This window comes from Mustelus asterias, chromosome 11 (genome assembly GCF_964213995.1).
Source record: "Mustelus asterias chromosome 11, sMusAst1.hap1.1, whole genome shotgun sequence".
Taxonomy (NCBI): Eukaryota; Metazoa; Chordata; class Chondrichthyes; order Carcharhiniformes; family Triakidae; genus Mustelus; species Mustelus asterias.
Window position 1 is genome coordinate 13,133,682 of NC_135811.1, and position 21,056 is coordinate 13,154,737.

The window sequence follows — 21,056 nt, forward strand, 5'->3', positions numbered from 1 at the left end:
TGTAAGTGTGTCACCTGCTGTGTCGGTAAAGATGGCAGAAACGGTGTTCAGGGCCTACCCTTGAAAAAGACCTTAGCGCCCTTGCCAAGTTGAATAAGGAGCCTAAACCCTTTTTGAAGTCCATGGTACAAAAGCCCTTGCTTGAGAGCAGCTGATTTAACACTGACAGTGTTGAAGAAAATCAGCTCTCCTTGTGACCTTCCAGCCAACCCTAAGAGGATTGCTGCAGATTGCCACCAGAAAAGCAACTTCTTAATAAATATTCACCCAAATACAGAACTGAGAGTGGCAGCATTCCTGTGTTGTAGGTCCACTCGGCCCTTCCCTGCCTGAAGGCTTCCCATCCTATCCCTCTTGTCTCTCTCCCTCCCAACTGCTTCCCCATCTCTACCCATCAGCAACCCCTCCTGCGTGTCCTGTTCCTCGGTATGTCTCCCCCTCCACCCACCTCCCGCTCACCTTTCCGAATTGCCCCCAAGACAGTGTGACTGGCCGCCTCTGTTTCAGGGCCCACCCGAGAATCCCTATTGGTGATGATGCAGCAAAACCGTGTGGAAACTCGGCTGAGGGATGACAAAACTCAAATGAGATCCAAGTCCCAATATTGGACGTGTCTGAGGCGTGGCCCGAGATTTTCACTAACTTCATTGCAGTGTTAATGTAAGCCTACTTGTGACACGAATAAATAAACTTTAAACTTTAAATCTTTAACCACAGTGGTGCAGGGATCATGCCCAGTGTACATTGCTCACTCCAGACGGCCTGTTCTGTGTCAGTGTGCCTTACACTCCACACATCACCTTGGAAACAGAGTCTGTTTGATTCCCATGTGTATAAGGTGAGGTTTTTTCAATTCATTCATGGGAAATGGGCGTTGCTGGCCGGCCAGCATTTATTGCCCATCCCTAGTTGCCCGAGGGCAGTTAAGCGTTAACCACATTGCTGTGGCTCTGGAGCCACATGTAGTGGAGATGCCGGCGTTGGACTGGGGTAAACACAGTAAGAAGTTTAACAACACCAGGTTAAAGTCCAACAGGTTTATTTGGTAGCAAAAGCCACACAAGCTTTCGGAGCTCTTAGCCCCTTCTTCAGGTGAGTGGGGCCACATGTAGGCCAGACCGGGTAAGGACAGCAGACTTTCTTCCCTAAAGGACATTAGTGAACCAGATTTTTTTTCTGACAATTGACAATGGTTTCATGGTCATCAGTACATTCTTAATTCCATGTATTTTTTACTGAATTCAAATTCCACCATCTGCCGTGGCGGGATTCGAACCTGGGTCCCCAGGACATTAGTTGTGTTTCTGGATTAATAGGCTAATGGTAATACCACTAGGCCATCACCTCCCCCTAAATATGGATTTCTGAGCTGAAAAACTGAGACCAATTCTTAATGCGAGTATGGGCCTAAACATGCATTTTGGCATTGAAGAAAAATGCCCATCTTTTACACCAGGTTGTCTTATAGGCCGCAATTTATAGTAAGTATTTATATTTTCGAGAATGGGAGGCTTATTGTGAGCAAGGTGATAAAATACCAGCTTTGTATCTGGCAAACCTTTCGAGTTTCAAAGAATTAGAACCATTTAACAAATGAGGTATCAAATGTGTTGTATAATATAAATTATCTTTTGTATTACCTCCTGATAATGAACTGGTTCATCATAAAGTATGACATAGCTAATGTCATGTTTTCACACATTGGGTCTTCAGTACCCAGAATGATTATTGCTTCTAGCGGCGAAATACAGATCCAACCACATGTCAATGTATCACGCAGTCCACAGTGTAGACGACGCAATAGATTATCTTTTTTTAATTCATTCATGGGACGTGTGTGTCGCTGGCTGGCCAGCATTTATTGCCCATCCCTAGTTGCCTTCAGAGGGCAGCTGAGAGTCAACTGCATTACTGTGGCTCTGGAGTCACATGTAGGCCAGGCCAGGTAAGGGGAGCAGATTTCCTTCCCTCAAGGGGGCATTTGTGAACCATTTGTGTTTTTTCAACAATCGACAATTTTTACATGGTCATCAGTAGATTCTAAATTCCAGATATTATTTATTGAATTCAAATTCCACCATCTGCCACGGCGGGATTCGAATACCACTGGGCCATCGCTTCCCTTCCCTCCCTACCTGATGTGTCTTTTAATGTGTCAGCACATTGCACTGTCTCGGGTAACAATGTATTTCAGACCTCACAGCACCCCCCTCCCCCCTCCCCGTTACTTCAGCGCAGTGCTGAGCCCTGAAGTGGCGTTTGAAACCCACTTTTCGCCTCTGAGCTGAGGAAGGCTACCAACTGAGCCAAGCTGGCACTGATAGAATGACGCTAATGTTTGCATGGAACTCCCTTGCTCAGCGTTTGAAATGGGCTAATGCCACCTAAAATAGCATCGAAGTACCTTCCCAACGTTCAATATAAATAACACTTGCCCAGCGCAATTACAAAATTCATGAAGGCTTTTGTCGAAATTGGCGCGGGGGAATTGTTTAATGGTAACAGCTCCATTAAGAGGTGCTGCTTCTAACACAACTTTGGATCCCTGCGGACTTTCTAACATTCCTTAAAAAAACAATCCCAGCTTTGAATTATTTATTTCCTTCAAAGTGCACTATATATGGAACTGTGAGAGTGTGTAAACAACTGAGATTTAATTGAATGCAGATGGGATCCAAAACCACAAGAATGAAGGTTTTCCAGACATCAGCTAAAAGCTGAGATTGAATCAAGGTCTTTCTCTCTCTCTTTTCTTTTTCACTTTCTCTTTCCTTTCTCTCTCTCTCAATCTCTCTCTCTGCTATCCGTTTTTGGTACCCATTGAATGGGGTGGATTCTGACAATAGCTAATCGCACCACCAAATGAAGACTAAAAGAGGGTTTGTCTGATGCCATTATTGTAGGTTGATGCCACGTGATTCACTGGATGGTTTAATAAGGGAGTCATCTTCAGTTTCAAATTAAAATCATTCAGTGAATTAAGAAGTTATTGAGGTAAAAGCAAAATACTGCAGATGCTGTATGTGTGAAATAAAAATTGAAAGTGGTGGAAACACTCAGCAGGCTGGGCAGCATTGGTAGAGAGAGAGACACTGGCTATTTTAGCGGCACGTCCGCCCCGATTCCGGGGGCGGGTGAGGCTCGGAGAACGGCATTCTCCGTTGGCCTCGGGCGGACGTGCCAGTAAAATTCCACCCACTGTGCCAGTAGGCTAGGTTTAGTCATCACAGCATGGGTCAAATGATTGGCTGGCGGGATTGCTCTGCCCACTGCCCCAAGAGCCAACCAAAGTACGGACGGTTCAGTCTAAGCAGCATCGCTTGGAGCAATGGGCACAGCTGGGATTTCACCTGGGAAGAAGAGGAGACTATGGCAGCATGCCAACCTCCAAACCAGGTAAATGGGGGTCGGCGGGCACCAGGCCCAGTCAGACCCCAGTGAGGTGGTGTGCGGAAGGGGTTTGGTTGCTGAGGCAAGGGCATGGCTGTTGCTGCCAGGGGTCCCTCACCAGGCCACAGGGTGCTCGAATAAGAGGGAATTCCTCCCACCCATGGAATCCACCGGAGGCTGCCAGGGTTTACCTGCCTGTTTCTGCACGTGATGGAGGCCCAACCCTCTACAATCACCCCCCTCCCCCCCAACTGCTGTAAAAGGCCGAGTGGCAATGGGAAGAGGCCCTTCATTGGCCACTTAAGCATCTCAGTTGGCCTCTGACTACGATGGGGCAGCTGCCACTTTACCCACTGCTGGCAAGATGGCTTGTCTGCGGGAACGCAACAGGCATGCCTCCTTCCCTACCTCCCAGTTCACCCCCAGAGTGCTGGCAAACTCTAGCCTGGAGTTTCAGCTTGCTGACTTTCCAGCAGCTTTGAAAACCTGGCACTGAATTTTTCTTTACTCGTTCATGGGACATGGGCGTCGCTGGCTGGGCCAGCATTTATTGTCCATCCCTAATTGCCCCTTGAACTGAGTGTCTTACTCGGCCATTTCGAAGGGAGAATTAAGAGTCAACCACAACCACAAGGATGGCAGATTTCCTTCCCTAAAGGACATTAGTGAACCAGATGGGGTTTTTTGACAATCGACAATGGTTTCACGGTCATCAGCAGATCCTTAATTCCAGATATTTTTTTGAGTGAATTCAAATTCCACCATCTGCCGTGGCGGGATTTGAACCTGGGTCCCCAGAACATTAGCTGAGTTTCTGGATTAATAGTCTAGCAATAATATCACTAGGCCATCAGCTTCCCTCTGCCACGTTTTCCGTCAATCTTCCCCTCCAGTAACTGATTCTGTCTCCCATCTGCTTTAATGATGTGATGTCTCTTTCTCTCTTTGAGGAACATTAGTTGAGCATTTTTGGAGGAGTTGGGTTTTCGAGCAGCATTATCCAGACTTTATTAAGTCATAGACACATTCGTTGTAATTCTAACCAGGCATGACAGCATCAAAATCAATCTTCATAAGAATGATGAGCTGGAGTAGGCCATTTAGCTCCACCATTCAATACGATCACACGGTCCTAACTCCAATTTAAAGGGGATTTGCCTGAAGGAGTGAATCATAGAATCCCTACAGTGCAGATGGAGGCCATTCGGCCCATCAAGCCTGCACCGACAATAATCCCACCCAGGCCTTATTCCCATAGCCCCACATATTTACCCTATTAACCCTTAAGGGGATTAAGGGGCAGTTTAGCATGCCCAATCCACCTAACCTGCACATCTTTGGAGTGTGGGAGGAAACCGGAGGACCCGGAGGAAACCCACGCAGACACGGGGAGACCGTACAGACAGTCACCCAAGGTGGAATTGAACCTGGGTCCCTGGCACTGTGAGGCAGCGGTGCTAACCACTGTGCCACCGTGCTGCCAGGTTTGGCAAACCTTTTTTTCAATCAAAGTGACCATTCATTGCAAGGATGTGTAAAACTGTTGATGCAGCATTCTAATATTGAGCCTTCCTCGAATAAAATCAGATTAAAACTTTTAATTTAAATGGCAGATGTATTTCTTTTCTCTCTCTTGCTGGGAGCTTTTTTCTGATTAATATTTAATTATGTTTCAGAACATTGAGAAGAATTTGATCAGACCGACAGCCTTCAAGCCCGTTCTTCCCAAGAACAGGAGCTCTGTCCAGTACCTTGTTCCCCGTCCTGGTAATGGACTGTCGGACAGTCAGGGGAGTCTGAATATCTTGTTCAACGGCAATTCGGTGGGGTCCGTGAACTGTGTCGAGAAGCGCAATTCCTTGCAGGGTTACAACTGCAGGAACAGCACGCATTCTGGAACCATGTCAGACTCTGGGAGGAACTCCCTGTCCAGCCTCCCGACGTACAGCACGGGCTGTGGCCATCACCCGGATCCAGTCAGCTCCTCCACTGGACACATCAACCTGGACGCCGGCGGGCAGCACGCTTTCCACGAGAGGGGAATGACGGTGCTGAACGGCCTGTCGAACTCCGACAGTGGCCGCTCCTCCTCCAGCAAGAGCACGGCATCGCTGAACGGCCGGGGCCACCCGCTGTCCGACAGCGGCTCCTGCGATCGCTCACCCGTCTCCAGCCACGACCTGGTCATCCGGGAGCTGGAGGAGAAGCTGCGGGACCGGGACACCGAGCTCCAGCAGCTGCGGGAGAACCTGGACGAGAACGAGGCCGCCCTCTGCCAGATCTACGAGGAGAAGCAAAGGCGCTGCGAGCAGGAGATGGAAGAGCTGAGGCAAAGCTGCGCCAGCAAGCTCAAGCAAAACTCGCAGAAGGCCCAGCGCATGCAGCAGGTGCTCCAGCTGCAGGTCTTCCAGCTGCAGCAGGAGAAGAAGAAACTCCAGGAGGACTTTGGCCAGTTGCTGCAGGAGCGCGAGATCTTGGAGAATAAATGTGCCTCCATCGAGAAAGAGCAGACGGAGCTGGGCCCGAGACTGGAGGAAACCAAGTGGGAGGTAGGTCACTTACTTTAAGAACCAGCAAAGATTTGGACTGCCTTCAAAATTGGATTTAATTTTAGCCAAGCAAAGGTCAACTTGGATTAATCAAAATCATCGCAATCTAAAGGCATATATTGGCGGCATGGTGGCACAGTGATTAGCACTGCTGCCTCACAGCGCCAGGGACCTGGGTTCGATTCCCGGCTTGGGTCACTGTCTGTGCGGAGTTTGCACATTCTCCTCGTGTCTGCATGGGTTTCCTCCGGGTGGTCCGGTTTCCTCCCACACTCCAAAGATATGCGGGATTGGCCATGCTGAATTGACCCTTAGTGTCAGGGGGACTAGCTAGGATAAATGCATGGGATTATAGGATAGGGCCAGGGTGGGATTGTGGTCGGTGCTGACTTGATGGGCCGATTGGCCTCCTTCTGCACTGTAGGATTCTATGATTCTAATATATTCTCTGTCTCTGGCCAACAACAAGAGAGCCCAACTTATCAAACTTGCCTGATTACCAGCGTAGTTAGCTAAGACATGGGGACCTGGTCATGTGGCCACTGGCCACCCCCTGGCACCTCACCCATACCAAGGGGGTGACTGTGCAAAGCGGATGGAGCACCCATTTTGCCAGACTGTTGGTGCCATCCTGAGCATATGAGCTGATTGGAGGGTCTGGTGTTCATTAGCATGTCACTGATGTGTTGCAAGATGGCAAGTGGGAGTGCCACCAATAGCCCACCAGATTTGGGGAGGGTGAGTAATGGTCACCGACCACACCAAGGGGTAGACAGGTCCTGTTGGGGTGGCTTGAAATTTCCTAAGTTGTTTAGGGAGATGTGGGATGTTGGTGGGGGGATGGAATGGCCCATTATCATCAAAACAATGGAATTCTTCTTGCGCTGTTTTGTGAATGGCCGTCAGCCAAGGTCTATGATCCAGTTCCTTTAAGGGAACTGTTGGTTTTTTTTTTTAAGTTTAAAGTTTATTTATTCGTGTCACAAGTAGGCTTACATTAACACCGCAATGCAGTAACTGTGAAAATCCCTTCGTCGCCACACTCCGGCGCCTGTTCGGGTACACTGAGGGAGAATTTAGCATGGCCAATGCACCTAACCTGCATGTCTATCGGACTGTGGGAGGAAACCGGAGGAAACCCACGCAGACACAGGGAGAACGTTTATTTAAAGTTTATTTATTAGTCACAGGTAAGGCTTATATTAACAGTGCAATGAAATTACTATGAAATTCCCCTAGTCGCCACATTCCGGCACCTGTTTGAGTCAATGCACCTAACCAGCACGTCTTTCGGACTGTGGGAGGAAGCCGGAGCACCTGGAGGAAACCCACGCAGACACGGGGAGAACGTGCAAACTCCACACAGACAGTGACCCAAGCTGGGAATCGAACCCGGGTCCCTGGCGCTGTGAGGCAGCAGTGCTAACCACTGTGCCACTGTGCTGCCGAAGCTAGAATCTCTCCTCAGGCCACGGTACTTGCCAAAATCTCACCATAGTTATTCATAATTCCGCTTCATAGAGTGAAAGGTTAAGGCTAATGCAACTGTCCCCCTCACGTCTCTCACTTCCACTACCCAGTGCTAACCACTGTGCCACCATGCTGCCTGAACACTTTCTGAAAACAGTGCCCGATCTCTGTGAAGCCGGTCTTGCCAGTATGTTTGGGTACCGCCCCTCCGAACCGGTGTGGAGCTGAATGGAGGTGGTGGTGGTGGGGGGGGCGGGGGGGGGGGGGGGGGAGCCTCTGAGCCCCTGAGCCCCTGAGCCCTGCGTGGTGACCTGGAGGGGGGAGGGAGGATGTGTGGGGGTGAAACTTATTCTGTTCTGATTGGGGAGTCCTTTAATCACAGTGTTCCATTCTCAATGCAGCTGAGTTTTACGGGCAAAACTCACCCTCTCCTAAAAAATGACCGGTTAGTTTTCTATCCAGATTTTACTCAGCCAAAAAGAAAATCAAGGTGACGCTGTCATACAGGGGGGGGGGGGGGGGTGGGGCCTCATCACGCCAGCAAAACACAGCTGCATTCAGATTGGGGCGCTGTAACTAAAGGCTACCCGCGATAATCGTTCTCCCCCACACTCACGTGCCCACCGAACATCAGCCCCTCCTGCCCAATCGCCAGTATCGTCTGCTTCGATCCACCAGCCCCCCATTTTAATCCAACCCTTCCCCCATGAAGCTTCCGCTGGGCTCTGCCTCTTGGCAGTGGCTTGGCAATGACCCCTGGCACTGACCCCGGCACAAGTTGGCACTGCCCCATGCCATTCTGGCAATGCCAACCTGTCGGTGCCGACCTGTGCTGGGATCAGTGCCGGGGTCATTGCCAGGCCACTGCCTGGCCTTGTCCCTCATCCCCAGGGGGCTATACTCACCTTTGCACCACCGCAGGCGGGGGGGAATCCCCACGACAGGATGACTGATGTAATGTCATATTAGTGCAGTTTAAAAATACAGGAGGGGGGGTTAATACCTGGTGATGGGGCGTGTTAATATTAAAATTTATTGAAATATATGCAAATCAGGGCCATGCCCATTATCATAGAAGAAAGAATCATAGAAACCCTACAGTACAGAAAGAGGCCATTCGGCCCATCGAGTCTGCACCGACCACAATCCCACCCAGGCCCTACCCCCATATCCCCACATATTTTACCCGCTAATCCATGCATCCCATGACACTAAGGGGCAATTTTAGCATGGCCAATGAACCTAACCCGCACATCTTTGGACTGTGGGAGGAAACCGGAGCACCCAGAGGAAACCCACGCAGACACGAGGAGAATGTGCAAACTCCACACAGACAGTGACCCAAGCCGGGAATCAAACCCAGGTCCCTGGAGCTGTGAAGCAGCAGTGCTAACCACTGTGCTACCGTGCCGCCCAGGGCATTATGGGCATCGCCGGTGAGATCTGCGACTTCTGGATCTTGAGCCCAACCACCCCCCCCCCCGGCCCCCGCTGGCATTCCCACGGACTGCAGGAGTGGGCTCAATATCGCCCCCACTATCAAGTTGCTGGGAAAATTCCGCCCTCGAGCTTTGATGTCTTGTTGGTACACACAACCACAGCTGCCACTGAAAACCAAGGTTACATTAACCCCCCCTCCCCATTTCCAAAATGATCAAATTGCGCTATACTTTAAACTCTGGATTTTGTAAATAGGAGTCTAGAGCAGGAGAGCATTATTTTGCAGAACAAAGATTTTGGCAACGAAGGTGAACCGCGGCCAAAGGAGAAAGTCAAGCAATCCTTTCTGTCATCTGTTAGGCACATTGGCCATGCTAAATTCCCCCTCAGTGTACCCGAACAGGTACCGGAGTGTGACTGGGGGATTTTCACAGTAACTTCATTGCAGTGTTAATGTAAGCCGACTTGTGACACTGATAAATAAACTTTTAGTTTTAAGTTTAATGAAAGGAGCTATGTAAGGAAAGAGATTGATAGCTGGTTTTGGGAGGGGGGGGGAACAACTTGTAAATATAACGGTAATGCTGGAATTGCAACCAGAATTCAACGCAACACAAGTCCACATTAACGGTTAATAAAATCTGATGTAAGTCACCAAAAAGCACCTTTAGTTGGCCTTGGCTGCATAATCAGTTTTATAAGTAAAGCATTTACTTCATTTACTTATCTAGGCAGTACAGAGGTTCAGAGTGACCCTGGGGTGCACTTCATAGATCTTTGAAGACAGCAGGAGAAGTAGTCAGGGTGGTTAAGAAGGAATATTTAATACTTGCCTTTGTTTGTCGAGGCATAGAACACAAGAGCAGAGAGGTTATGATGGAGCTGCGTTGAACTCTGTTTGGACCATAGCTAGAGTACTGTGTGCAGTTCTGGTCACCACACTGGAGGAAGGAAGTGATTGCACCGGAAAAGGTGCAGAGGAGATTCACCAGAATGGTGTCTGGGTTGAAGAGTTTCAGCTATAAAGAGAGGCAGAATAGGCTGGAGTTGTTTTCCTTGAAGCAGAGAAGGCTGAGGGGGGACCTGATTGAGGTGTATAAAGTTGAGAGATATAGATAGGGTAGATAGGAAGAAACTTTTCCCCCATTGCAGAGGGGTCAATAATGAGGGGATATAGATTTAAACTAAGGGGCAGGAGGTTTATAGGAAAATGTGAGGAAAAACCTTTTCACCCAGAGGGTGGTGGGAATCTGGAACTCACTGCCTGAAGGAGGCGGAACCCTCATAACATTTAAGAATGCCATAGCATACAAGACAATGGGCTAAGTGCTGGAAAATGGGATTGGAATAGATGGGTACTCGATGGCTGGCATGGACACGATGGGCTGAAGGGCCTCTTTCCATACTCTATACTTTCATACTCATTGACTTTAGGCGCTGCTAATAAGTCCCAGAAGTACGTCTCCCTCATGTGCCTGTAAGGTACTATCAAACTCCTTTCTCCATGATTAGCTTTCTATCTTGTTCCTAATCTTCCCCTCTTACCAGCACTATTCAATTATCCAACTCTTCCGTTACAAGTTTTTCATTTTTTTATTTATTTGCGTCACAAGTAAGCTTACATTGACACTGCAATGAAGTTACTGTGAAAATCCCCTAGTCGCCACATTCCGGCACCTGCTCGGGTACACTGAAGGGGAATTTATAATGGCCAATGCACCTAACCAGCACGCCTTTCAGACTGTGGGAGGATACTGGAGCACCCGGAGGAAACCCACGCAAAAACGGGGAGAATGTGCAAACTCCACACAGAGAGTGACCCAAGCCGGGAATCGAACCCGGGTCCCTGGCGTTGTGAGGCAGCAGTGTTAACTATTGTGCCACCATGTCGCTCTACATCTTAATGATTTTCCATTTTAGCCTGCATACACTAATTTGATCTTCATTCCATAGATCTCGGTCTTTCTCTCCCTCTGCAGCCTATAAGCTTCTGAAACTCGGGTAATCATTACTTTATCCTTTTCTTCTCCAGTGTTGGTTTTATTCCTGGACCAGGCACCTTGGCATTTTTTACCTTGAAGAGAAAAAAGCTCAGAACAATTGAGGGCAGAGTCCAGTAGAGTTGAAGGGAGCATGTTGCTAAACTAACCTCTTTTACTGTTGTTTTATTCATTGCTTCAGGTTTGCCAAAAGTCGGGAGAGATTTCTCTTCTGAAGCAACAGCTGAAGGACTCCCAGGCTGAGCTCTCCCTGAAGGGAAATGAGATTGTCTCCTTGAAAGTCCAGCTCCGAGAAATACGGGCTGAACTCCAGGATCACGAGGATGAGATTCATGAGTTCCGGGATTCAGTCCACACAAAGACCTTGGAGCTGGAGGTCTGCGAGAATGAACTTCAACGCAAGAAAAATGAGGCGGAGCTTCTGAGAGAGAAGGTGGGCAAGCTGGAGCAGGAGACCACGGGCCTGAGGGAAGCCTTGGGCAACAGCAGGCACGCGGGTGGCCTGTGCCAGGAGCGGGAGGACCCCTTCCTCATGTACGAGAGCGACGAAGCCAAAGTCCAGCGGCAGAACGCAGACAACCAACAGGTGCTGAGGCAGCAGGTGGAGAAGCTGAGGGCTGAACTCATGTACGAGAGGAAGAGATGCGAGAATCAGCTGGAGAACTTTGAGGTGGAGCGGCGCACTTGGCAAGGGGAGAAGGAGAAAGTGATTAGGTACCAGAAGCAGCTCCAGCACAACTACATCCAAATGTACAGGAGAAATCGAGAGCTGGAGAGAGAGATGAGGCAGTTCAGTTTGGAACTGGAATCCAGGGCAATAGATGTCCTTGACGTGCGAAACAAGGACATTCGATTTGAGGAAATCACCGCGACGGAAATCTAAAAAGAAAAGATTTTACTAAAGAACAAAACACCCATGCCAAATCTTGTGTTGAATAAATATAATACCAACACGATGGAAATCATTATAATTCTTTAACCTGTTCGAGTTTATTCAGATGTTCATAATAAAAGGACACTTAACGGCTTTAGATAACCTGACACATTCTCCCAGTCGGCACGTTTGGAAACCTCTACCTATTGAGTTCATGGAGGTACATTGTTGTCTTCCTCTGTTTTTATGAAGCGGTCTCCAGTGCCCTTGCAGTATGGGGCAAGGGAGCGAAGGAATGGAATAAAGTAGTCGGGATTCTTGCTTAAAGGCTGTTTATATTATTAACAGTTAACGGGAGCATTGCAGCAATGCACAACACTGGCGGGCGGTTTGATGTGTCCTTCCTGACTGCGCTGGCGCTGTTTGAGTCAATGTGGGGTGAATCTTACCGTCCCGCCCACCACGGGAATCGGAGTGGGTGAGGGGTGGATCATGGAAAGGTCCATTGACCTCGGGTGGGAGTTTCCTGTTTTTTTTGGGCGAGTGAGGTCGGAAAATCAAGCCCGATGTGTTCCCCGTTTCCAAGCGCGGCTGACAAACACTCATTCACCGTCACCGGGCATTTGAGCAATTTGGCTAATGGACGACGAAGCCTTTCATTGGAAAGGAACAAAAGCAATACCTAAAAAGAATAATTGAGTGAGACGATGATGTACTTCTGAGATATGGAAGTATGTAGAATAAAACTTGCAAATGGCATATATTGTATCGGGGAGTGGCCAGTTAAAAGGAAGAGTTATCACTGATCAAATGACATGAAGTGAAGAAGATGATTCCTTTTATTGTTGGCCAAATGGAAAGAGACCTGATTTTCTGCCATGTATATTTTAATATGCCAAACCATTAGCCAAATTATCTGTGCCATTGAGTTTGGAATATTGTTTATTGACTTTAATCACAGTTCCGCTGCATATTGCTTATCCATTTTATTGATACTGAATGTTCCAAATACACACACACACAAACACTGACACAAAGCTAAACTTCAGAAACGGAGGCCCACACTTCCTCGGAAGTTTGGAGTTGGTTCATCCCATTGTGCCTGAGCCAGTGAAGGATGGGGATGGGTTGGATGCTTCCTGGTCTTTGATCTTTTTCAAGGATGTGGGGATGTTGGCGTTGGACTGGGGTGGGCAGAGTAAGAAGTCTCACAACACCAGATTCCACTCATGAAGGAGCAGTGCTCCGAAAGCTCGTGATTCCAAATAAACCTGTTGGACTTTCTGGTGGTTGTGAGACTTCTTACGTTTTCAAGGGGAGGAGGCAGAACAATGCAGTTCAGAGGCACTTCCACCACTTGCAATTCTGAAGCCCTCCAGTGTACTTTGTGCAGGAAGAGAGCAGGCGCCTGGTCTTGCCAAGTGACAAGAGGTTGGGGCCCAAGGGTTGTGGATAGGCCCATTTCCTAAGGGCAGCTGGTCATAAAACATTAGAGCATTGTAACGAATGGGTGGACCCTTCCCCCCTCGCACACAGGCTCTCAGCTGAACCTGGCAGACCTGGGTCCGAATTTTCAGGAAAACAATGCAAACTCCTTCCCTCCGCCCTGCACCCTCACCCAGGATGGCCCAACTACCCAGCTCCCGCTGTGGCTGCCAACCCACTTCATTCTCACTGCCTGATCCTGGGAATTCCAATGGAGTTCAGGAGGCTGTAACTGAGTCTGGATCTGCGGTGGAAAAGCGAAGGGGTGGGCTCACAGATATTGGGAACAACTGAGTATGTTTTTACTTTTGAAAAGCCATTAAACTTGGTGCAAAAGGGTTCAGAGGAGAGCTCGACTGCCTCGTAGCTACGAAAATCTACCAAAAGGGGAAAGATTTCCTTTACTGGTGCGGCAGTTCTTAATGTTAATCATTTTGCCAACATAATACACCAGGTTCCTTATTGAAAGTTTAAGAAAAAAAGCTAGCCATTACAATGGTGTTTTTCTCTACCTCAACACTATTCCTTCATTCATTTTAATATGCATTCCATTCTGTTGGAACTTTGAACCAAATAAAAAATGCGAACATTAAAGAGCTGCAGATATCTCTCTGCCTTCTCTGTTGCTGTGTCGGAAAAAGACTGGGTTGCAATGCTGATAGCTAGGACAAAGCGAGGGTAACTAACTACCCCTACTAAATCTCCTGGACTTTAAACCCATTAGTTCAGCATCTGATCACTGTCACTGTGTTAGTGGTTACTCCAGTGCTTAAGACAGAATTACAATGTTCGATCTGCCCGAAGGTCATCTGAAATGGCTTGGTTGTAAAGAGGGGGCAGAGATGGAGAAGGTTCTGCAGTCGTAAATGTAGCAGGCTGTGTTTGCAATGGGCTTGACTGATGACTTGTTGCTGCCCGTGTACGAAATCAGATTCTTCCAATCGATTTCATCCCAGTGAGTGAAAAGACAAGCAGTGAGAGCAGTGGCTTCCTTTTCCTCAGGCACCTCTGCTTTCACTGAGATTCCGAGGCTTGAGACGGACAGCCTATCTTGCCGCTAAAGATTTTACCATTCTCCCTTTTCTTTGTTAAGTCCATGGCCATAATACTTGACCACACCATCCAATCACAGATTAGCTTAAATATCCACCCAGTCTCCAAATCTGGGGCAGCACGATGGCACAGTGGTTAGCACTAACCACTCTGATGCACTGTCAGAGAGTTGGTGCAGACTCGATGGGCCAAATGGCCTCTTCTGCACTGTAGAGTTCTTTGACACCTTTTCCAATATTCTGATATGTGATTCTGAAGAATGTCCTGCAATAGGTTTCGGTCCGGAACCCTGGTGTAATTCCATTGCTTTCTTGATGTCAACCCTTGTGGTTGGAAAGCCATCAGTCTGTCAGTTTCTGAGATTGACTCGGAACTTGCCCCAGATTACTCATATTGCATCCCACTTTTTGACAATTAATCTGAAAGGCACAAATATCATAGAATAGAATCATAGAATCCCTACAGTGCAGAAGGAGGCCATTTAGCCCATCGAGTCTGCACCGACCATAATCCCACCCAGGCCCTATTCCCGTAACCCCACATATTTACCCTGCTAGTCTCCCTGACACTAAGAGTCAATGTAGCATGGCCAATCAATCGAACCCACGCATCTTTGGACTGTGGGAGGTAACCGGAGCACCCGGAGGAAATCCACACAGACACGGGGAGAATGTGCAAACTCCTCACAGACAGTGACCTGAGGCTGGAATTGAACCCGGTTCCCTGGCACTGTGAGGCAGCAGTGCTAACCACTGTGCCACCAAAAAGACACTGCCACCACTCTGTCATGGAAAAATTGGCAACTCCCCATCAGGGAATTGAACCCTGGTCTCCCGCGTGACAGGCGGAGATATTAACCTCTCCAGTAACAAGAAAATTGCTGTGCTATGTTTGACTCGTGCACAACACAGACTGTAGCATTAGGCTTATCTCTCTCGTTTATTTTAAACAGGGGACTTTGTGAAGGTTCAGTGTGAGTGACTTGACTTGGGCACTTGTGAAATATCAGGATAGCCGTGGTCGGGATTTCCTGGTCCCATCCAGCCCAGTACCAGGAATTCCTGCCCGAGGCCAATGACTTTTCTGTCATATTTACCGTTCCACCTCTAACAATTCCCACGCTGGGTAGGACTGGAAGATTTAGACCTATATTTCTGAAATATAAATCCTGCCACAGTCAGCCACTGATTTCCCTAATTGTATTATTCTTGAACTATGATAGTTTTGTGACAGAAGTTGTTCCTGGTTTAAAGGATTACTCCTGTCCACTCAAACAGATCATGACTAACTGCATCTGAGTATTCGGATCCCTCACCCTCCTCCATCACTGTAACCTAATCCTTAAAACCCTCCCAGATCTCCCCGCACTCCTCCAATTCTGCTCCCTTGAGTGTTCCTGATTTCCTCCCACTCCACATTGGCTGTCGAAGCTCTGGTATTCCTAGCCCATATCTCTCTTTCCTTCCTGTGGGCGGCACGGTGGCACAGTGGTTAGCACTGCTGCCTCGCAGCACCAGGGACCTGGGTTCAATTCCCAGCTGGGGTCACTGTGTGGAGTTTGTACGTTCTCCTTGTGTCTGCTCTGGTTTCCTCCCACACTCCAAAGATGGGCAGGTTAGGTGCATTGGCTATGCTAAATTCTCCCTCAGTGTACCTGAACAGGTGCCAGAGTGTGGCAACTAGGGGATTTTCACAGTAACTTCATTGCAGTGTGAATGTAAGCCTACTTGTGACTAATAAATTAGCTTTAACTTTATAAGGGGCTCCCTAAAGTCAACCTCCTTGACCAAGCTATTGCTCTCCTGTCCGAATGTCTCCTTGTGTGACTCAGTGTTGAATGTTGCCTGATTACACTCCAGTGAAGAACCTCGGGACATTTCTTTTGCCGCATTCGGAATGCTATATAAATGCAAGTTGGTGTCTCTTTGGGAAAAAAAGAAGCAGCAGGAATAGAAATAGATTATTGAGTCAGTGCCTTGACAGTGGGATTGGGCGATGGGGAAAGCTGTAATGAGGACATAATTATTTTCCAATTGGCCATGCCCCCCCCCCCCCCCCCCCCCGCCACATTCAGCTTTGTAATCTTATCCACATGGTGTGTAGCAATGCTTCCTGGTTTTTTAACAAGGGAGCCCAGTCATTGGTTTATCAGCTTTACTTAGACCAACAAAAAATAAAAGGCACACTGAATTATTAGTTGATAGATTCCACAGCCTGTCAAACTATGCTGACGTGGCTACTGCAGGATTCCATTAACCGGCGACCGCCTCCCCTTACTGCAACATTCCATGATTCAATGACTCCTGCCATTGTCTTTCTGACATTTAATCTGATCTCTCAGGGCTTACAAATTCCATGGCAGACCACTGGCATTATTAATTAGTCAAATGTGTGCTGAGTGCAACTTAAACTCATCTCTCGTACTTCCTGAACTTTGGATGAACTTCCTCAAGCGGTTGGGGCCAGTGGTTCAGCCCGGATAACAAGCTGTTTGGGATCTTTGTTCAAACATGTCTTGGGATGCTGCTGGTTCCAATAGCCTGTCCCCACTGGAGTGCCTCAGCTGTGAGAGCAGATAAAGGATACTGGACCAGAGGAAATTAGTGGGGAAACTTCTGTCGCAGCTGCTCACATCCCTGGCCCACTCTTGAGTGAATAGTTAGCATTAGGCACTGATGCAGTCTCTCATTCTGGACAGTACGAGGGGGTTCAAACTTGTGTTTGTGTGTTAAGTGAGTCAGCAGCCTGTGTTACATCTCTCCCGATTGGTCTAAACCTCATTGGAAATAAAAATAAGGAATGATGTAAAAAAAAAGCTGCTGAGTTATTGTCTGTTTAATATTATTACAACAGTGAGATTTCCACCCAAGATCAACAATGCATCTTATGTTGATACTCTGAACTTTGACAATCTTGGAAAGAGATGAAATATTGATCACGCACTGATGAACCAGGCATATAACTGGAGCTTTGATCCTAGTGGATTGGTGTCTCCCCTACAATACTTTCCATTGTATACTAATACATGTGACAATAATACATCAAATCAAAATATTTCCTCCAAGATCATGGATGGGAATTTTGCTTTACCCCACGCCGCTTTCGCTTTGCGAAACTATGGGTGCTGAGGTCAGTTATAGCAGCCTGAATGGTGTCCCAACACAGACCAAGGACTGACCCAGTCTGCACCCACATTGGGAAATGTATCTGTCCCACTGTCAGTGTTGGAGGAGTTGTATATAACAGGAATATGTAAAGCTCTAAGAGCCACCAGGGGCCATTTTCAATGTCGTATCTGGGTGCTAACTTGGCCAAGAGGATCCCACCAGTTTTTCAAGAGAACCTGTCTAATTTATGTTCCATTGAAATGAATGGGACCAAAGTTGGCCAGGTTCCAGACAGACCTTTGTCAGGTTAGCACCCAGGCACAACATTGCAAATGACACCTATGGTCTCTCCCTATTTCAGTACAAGTTTGTTGTAGTAAAGTGCATAAAAAACATCTTTTGGAGTCTACATTTTTTTCCAAGGTAACAATAGCAGGGCAAGAGCATTGTTTCAAACGAGCTATTTCCAAATGTGGTAGAAATGCTGGGATGGGAATGGGGGTGGAGTTGTTGATTTTGTTTTCATAGAATCTCTACAGTGTAGAAGGAGGCCCATGGAGCCTGCACTGATAACAATCCCAGCCATGCTCTATTCCCGTAACCCCATGTATTTACCCTGCTAATCCCCCTCACAGTAAGGGGCAATTTAGCATGGCCAATCAGCCTAACCCGCACATTTTTTGACTGTGGGAGGAAACCCATGCAGAAACAGGGAGAATGTGCAAATTGCACACAGACATTCACCCGAGGCCGGAATTGAACCTCGGGTCCCTGGCGCTGTGAGGCAGCAGTGCTAACCACTGTGCCACCGTGCCGCTCACAAATGATATCCTTTCGCTGTTGTTTGATTTGAACTGTGCTGCAGTTGGACAGGTGGATGCTGCACCGAGCCCACTTAAATCGATGCAACAGATAACGATCTTAACTCATTAGGAAGGCAGCTGGCACTGCAGAGGACACCCTTGTGTTTGCACTCGCTTTGAAAGGAGCACATTGCCCACTTAATTTAGTTCACCAGTTTCTTTGTTTAGCTTCATTACAGGAGCCTGATGAGGGAGTGCTCCAGCCGGCTTGTCACAATCTCCAGCGTGGAAGCTCCTCATCCAAGTTTCCCTCCTAATGAGATGCCGAGCCTAATGATGTTTTCATCTTGCTAAAAAAAAGAGCAAATTCACGGCACCAGATACAATTTGGGATGCAATTATGTTCGCGCAGTTGCAGCCCCCTGAGTGATTAAACTTGGCAGCTTTGCAACATAGCAACACCATCTCTTTGAAGGCGTATCTGAAGGCAAAACAAAACTTAATATCCTGGCATCAGATCGTTCAATAAATCACTTGACAGACATTCTGCAGCAACCTGAGATTGTGAGCAGACACTAGGCTGCCACGAGACGTTCCAGCCCTTATCAAATAATTCATGTGCAATCTTGTTGGTTCAAATTGCAAACCAAACAGATTTGGTTTATAAAGCAAGTTTTACTTCAGTACTTTTTTATTTGCACTGTGAAGGAAAGGAATGAACTACAAGTGGTGACCTTGGTCAAGCAGACTTGCTCAGGAATACTTTACACTACGAAAGAATCCTTGAATCCCTACAGTGCAGAAGGAGGCCATTCGGCCCATCGAGTCTGCACTGACAACAATCCCACCCAGGTTCTATCCCCGTAACCCCACATATTTACCCGGCTAATCCCCCCGACAGCAGGGTTAATTTAGCTGAATCAACTGAACCTGCACATCTTTGGACCATGGGAGGAAACCAGAGCATCCGGAAGAAACCCCACGCAGACACGGGGAGAATGTGCACTGTCGCAGACAGTGACCTGGAATTGAACCCAGGTCCCTGGCGCTGTGAGGCAGCAGTGCTAACCACTGTGCCACCATGCTAGCCCTGATGGGAGTTTGCAGATCTAGTGGCTAAGACGGTTCAGAAATGAGTTAAAATTCCAACCTCAATCAACATGAAAAAAATCCCCAGGCTTGAGACGATTGCCAAGCTTCCAGGATTATCCTGGAGTCTCCACGCAGGAGTTAAAGGTTGATCTACTGAACATTGCTGTGAGCAACTCCGGGGAAAGATGGGAAGAGACATCATTAAAATGTCCCTGTTCTTTTAAAATGTCCTTTGGACACAAATTTTGGTCAGAAAAAAATCAAAAAGTACTGTTTGACCGGGTGTAGAGGTTGTTGGCAGAGAGGTTATGTGAGGAAACCTCCTGGAATATCGCGTTGGCAACCGTGTGATTGAAGATGGCAGCAAATTGATAAATGACAGGAGACAAATCTGATTTTTTGTTTTTTAAGAAAGCGATTTTTATTGGGTTAGTTCCCCTCTTCAAGGTTTTTCTTCGCTACCTTGACCTTTTGTCCCTACAGTCCCTTCATCCAAAAAATTGACAATGTCTTTCAAAATGGCCACTAGACTATGTGTAAGAGTGGCCTTGGATGATGCTCTGACCTCCCTCTCTGTGAATAACTACTGGGAGGTATATGTGTATGTAGCCAGTGGGGGTAGGAATTGGCCTCCATAGTCACTCCACAGTGAAAGCTGCCAGAATTCCCTTTGCTTAAAAATACAGTACTGAAAGCTGTAAGCCAGCCGCGAAAGAATTCCCGGGAATACTATAATACCTCGTAGAGATTGTTCACCGTTGTCCCCCCGATCTTTCACATCTCAACAAAGAAAAAACATTGAGACCATCACAACTTTGAACTTCTGAAGTGTGAACCTTCAGTCTGGAGACCAGGACCATAATTCAGAGCTTGATACATATTTCACTAACACTTTCTCAGTGGCTGTTTGCCACTTTCTCAACAAAAGTGTAAATGTATATACAGTCATTACGTTTAAACTGAGCGATAAGATTGTAAAATTGATCACTGTGCACATTTTATGTTGAGAGTTTGCTTGATTAATACATATGTACATCACCTGTACATTATAACATAAGATCTCGGGAGTTATTGTAAATAATGAGGGAGTCGATGTTTTGTGGTCACTGGCAAACTATGTATTTAAATGTCAATCTAGTGACTAGATTCATGTGGGGCGACTCACGTTAATTTTTTTAATTTACTTTTTAACGGTCTTGCTTTTACTTCCTGTTTGGTGTAGAACTTGGCACCTATAGAATCCACCTTCAGATTACTTATTTTTTCACGCTGTACATTTCATGTATAAAACTGATTACAGACCATTGTTTTTAATAAAAAAAAGTGTCAATGATGTGGAATTGTGCAGCGTGTTAACTGGGCTTGCGTCAAATGCCACTGTCAGCCATTTTTTAAAAACAAAGTGAACCTCTGGGCTAATTCCTCTCCCTCTCTGACTCTGCAACTTCCTCCAGCTCCACACTTTCTGTGCTCTTCTAATTCTGGCCTCTCGTGCATCCCTGATATCCTTTGCTGCACCATTGGCTGTGTGCCTCCAACTCTCCAGGCCCTAAGGTCTGGACTTCCCATCTCTGTCCCCTATCCTTCCTTTAAAAGACGCTCCTTAACAGAGGTACAGGGGTAGGCCATTTGGCCCATTGTGCCTGTTCTGCTATTTAATTAGATCATGACTGGTCATCTATCACATCACCACTTTCCCAGGTTATCTCCATATCCCCTAGATGTCTTTGATCTCCAGAAATCCACCGATTTCTGTCATGAACATGCTCAATGATGGAACTCTCTACTGCCCT

At 47.3% G+C, this 21,056-nt stretch overlaps 1 protein-coding gene across 8 annotated transcripts in view; it reads left to right on the forward strand.

Moving 5' to 3' along the window:
* Nucleotides 1–20,596, forward strand: part of lzts2a (leucine zipper, putative tumor suppressor 2a) — a 223,234-nt gene extending 202,638 nt beyond the window's left edge. For all 8 annotated transcript variants that reach the window (XM_078223151.1, XM_078223146.1, XM_078223147.1 and 5 more), the window contains 2 exons: nucleotides 5,067–5,939; nucleotides 11,031–20,596. In XM_078223151.1, the coding sequence (XP_078079277.1) occupies nucleotides 5,067–5,939; nucleotides 11,031–11,732 (1,575 nt within the window). In that variant the 3' untranslated portion in view covers nucleotides 11,733–20,596. The remainder of the gene's footprint in view (nucleotides 1–5,066; nucleotides 5,940–11,030) is intronic.
* The last annotated feature ends 460 nt before the right edge of the window (nucleotides 20,597–21,056 follow it).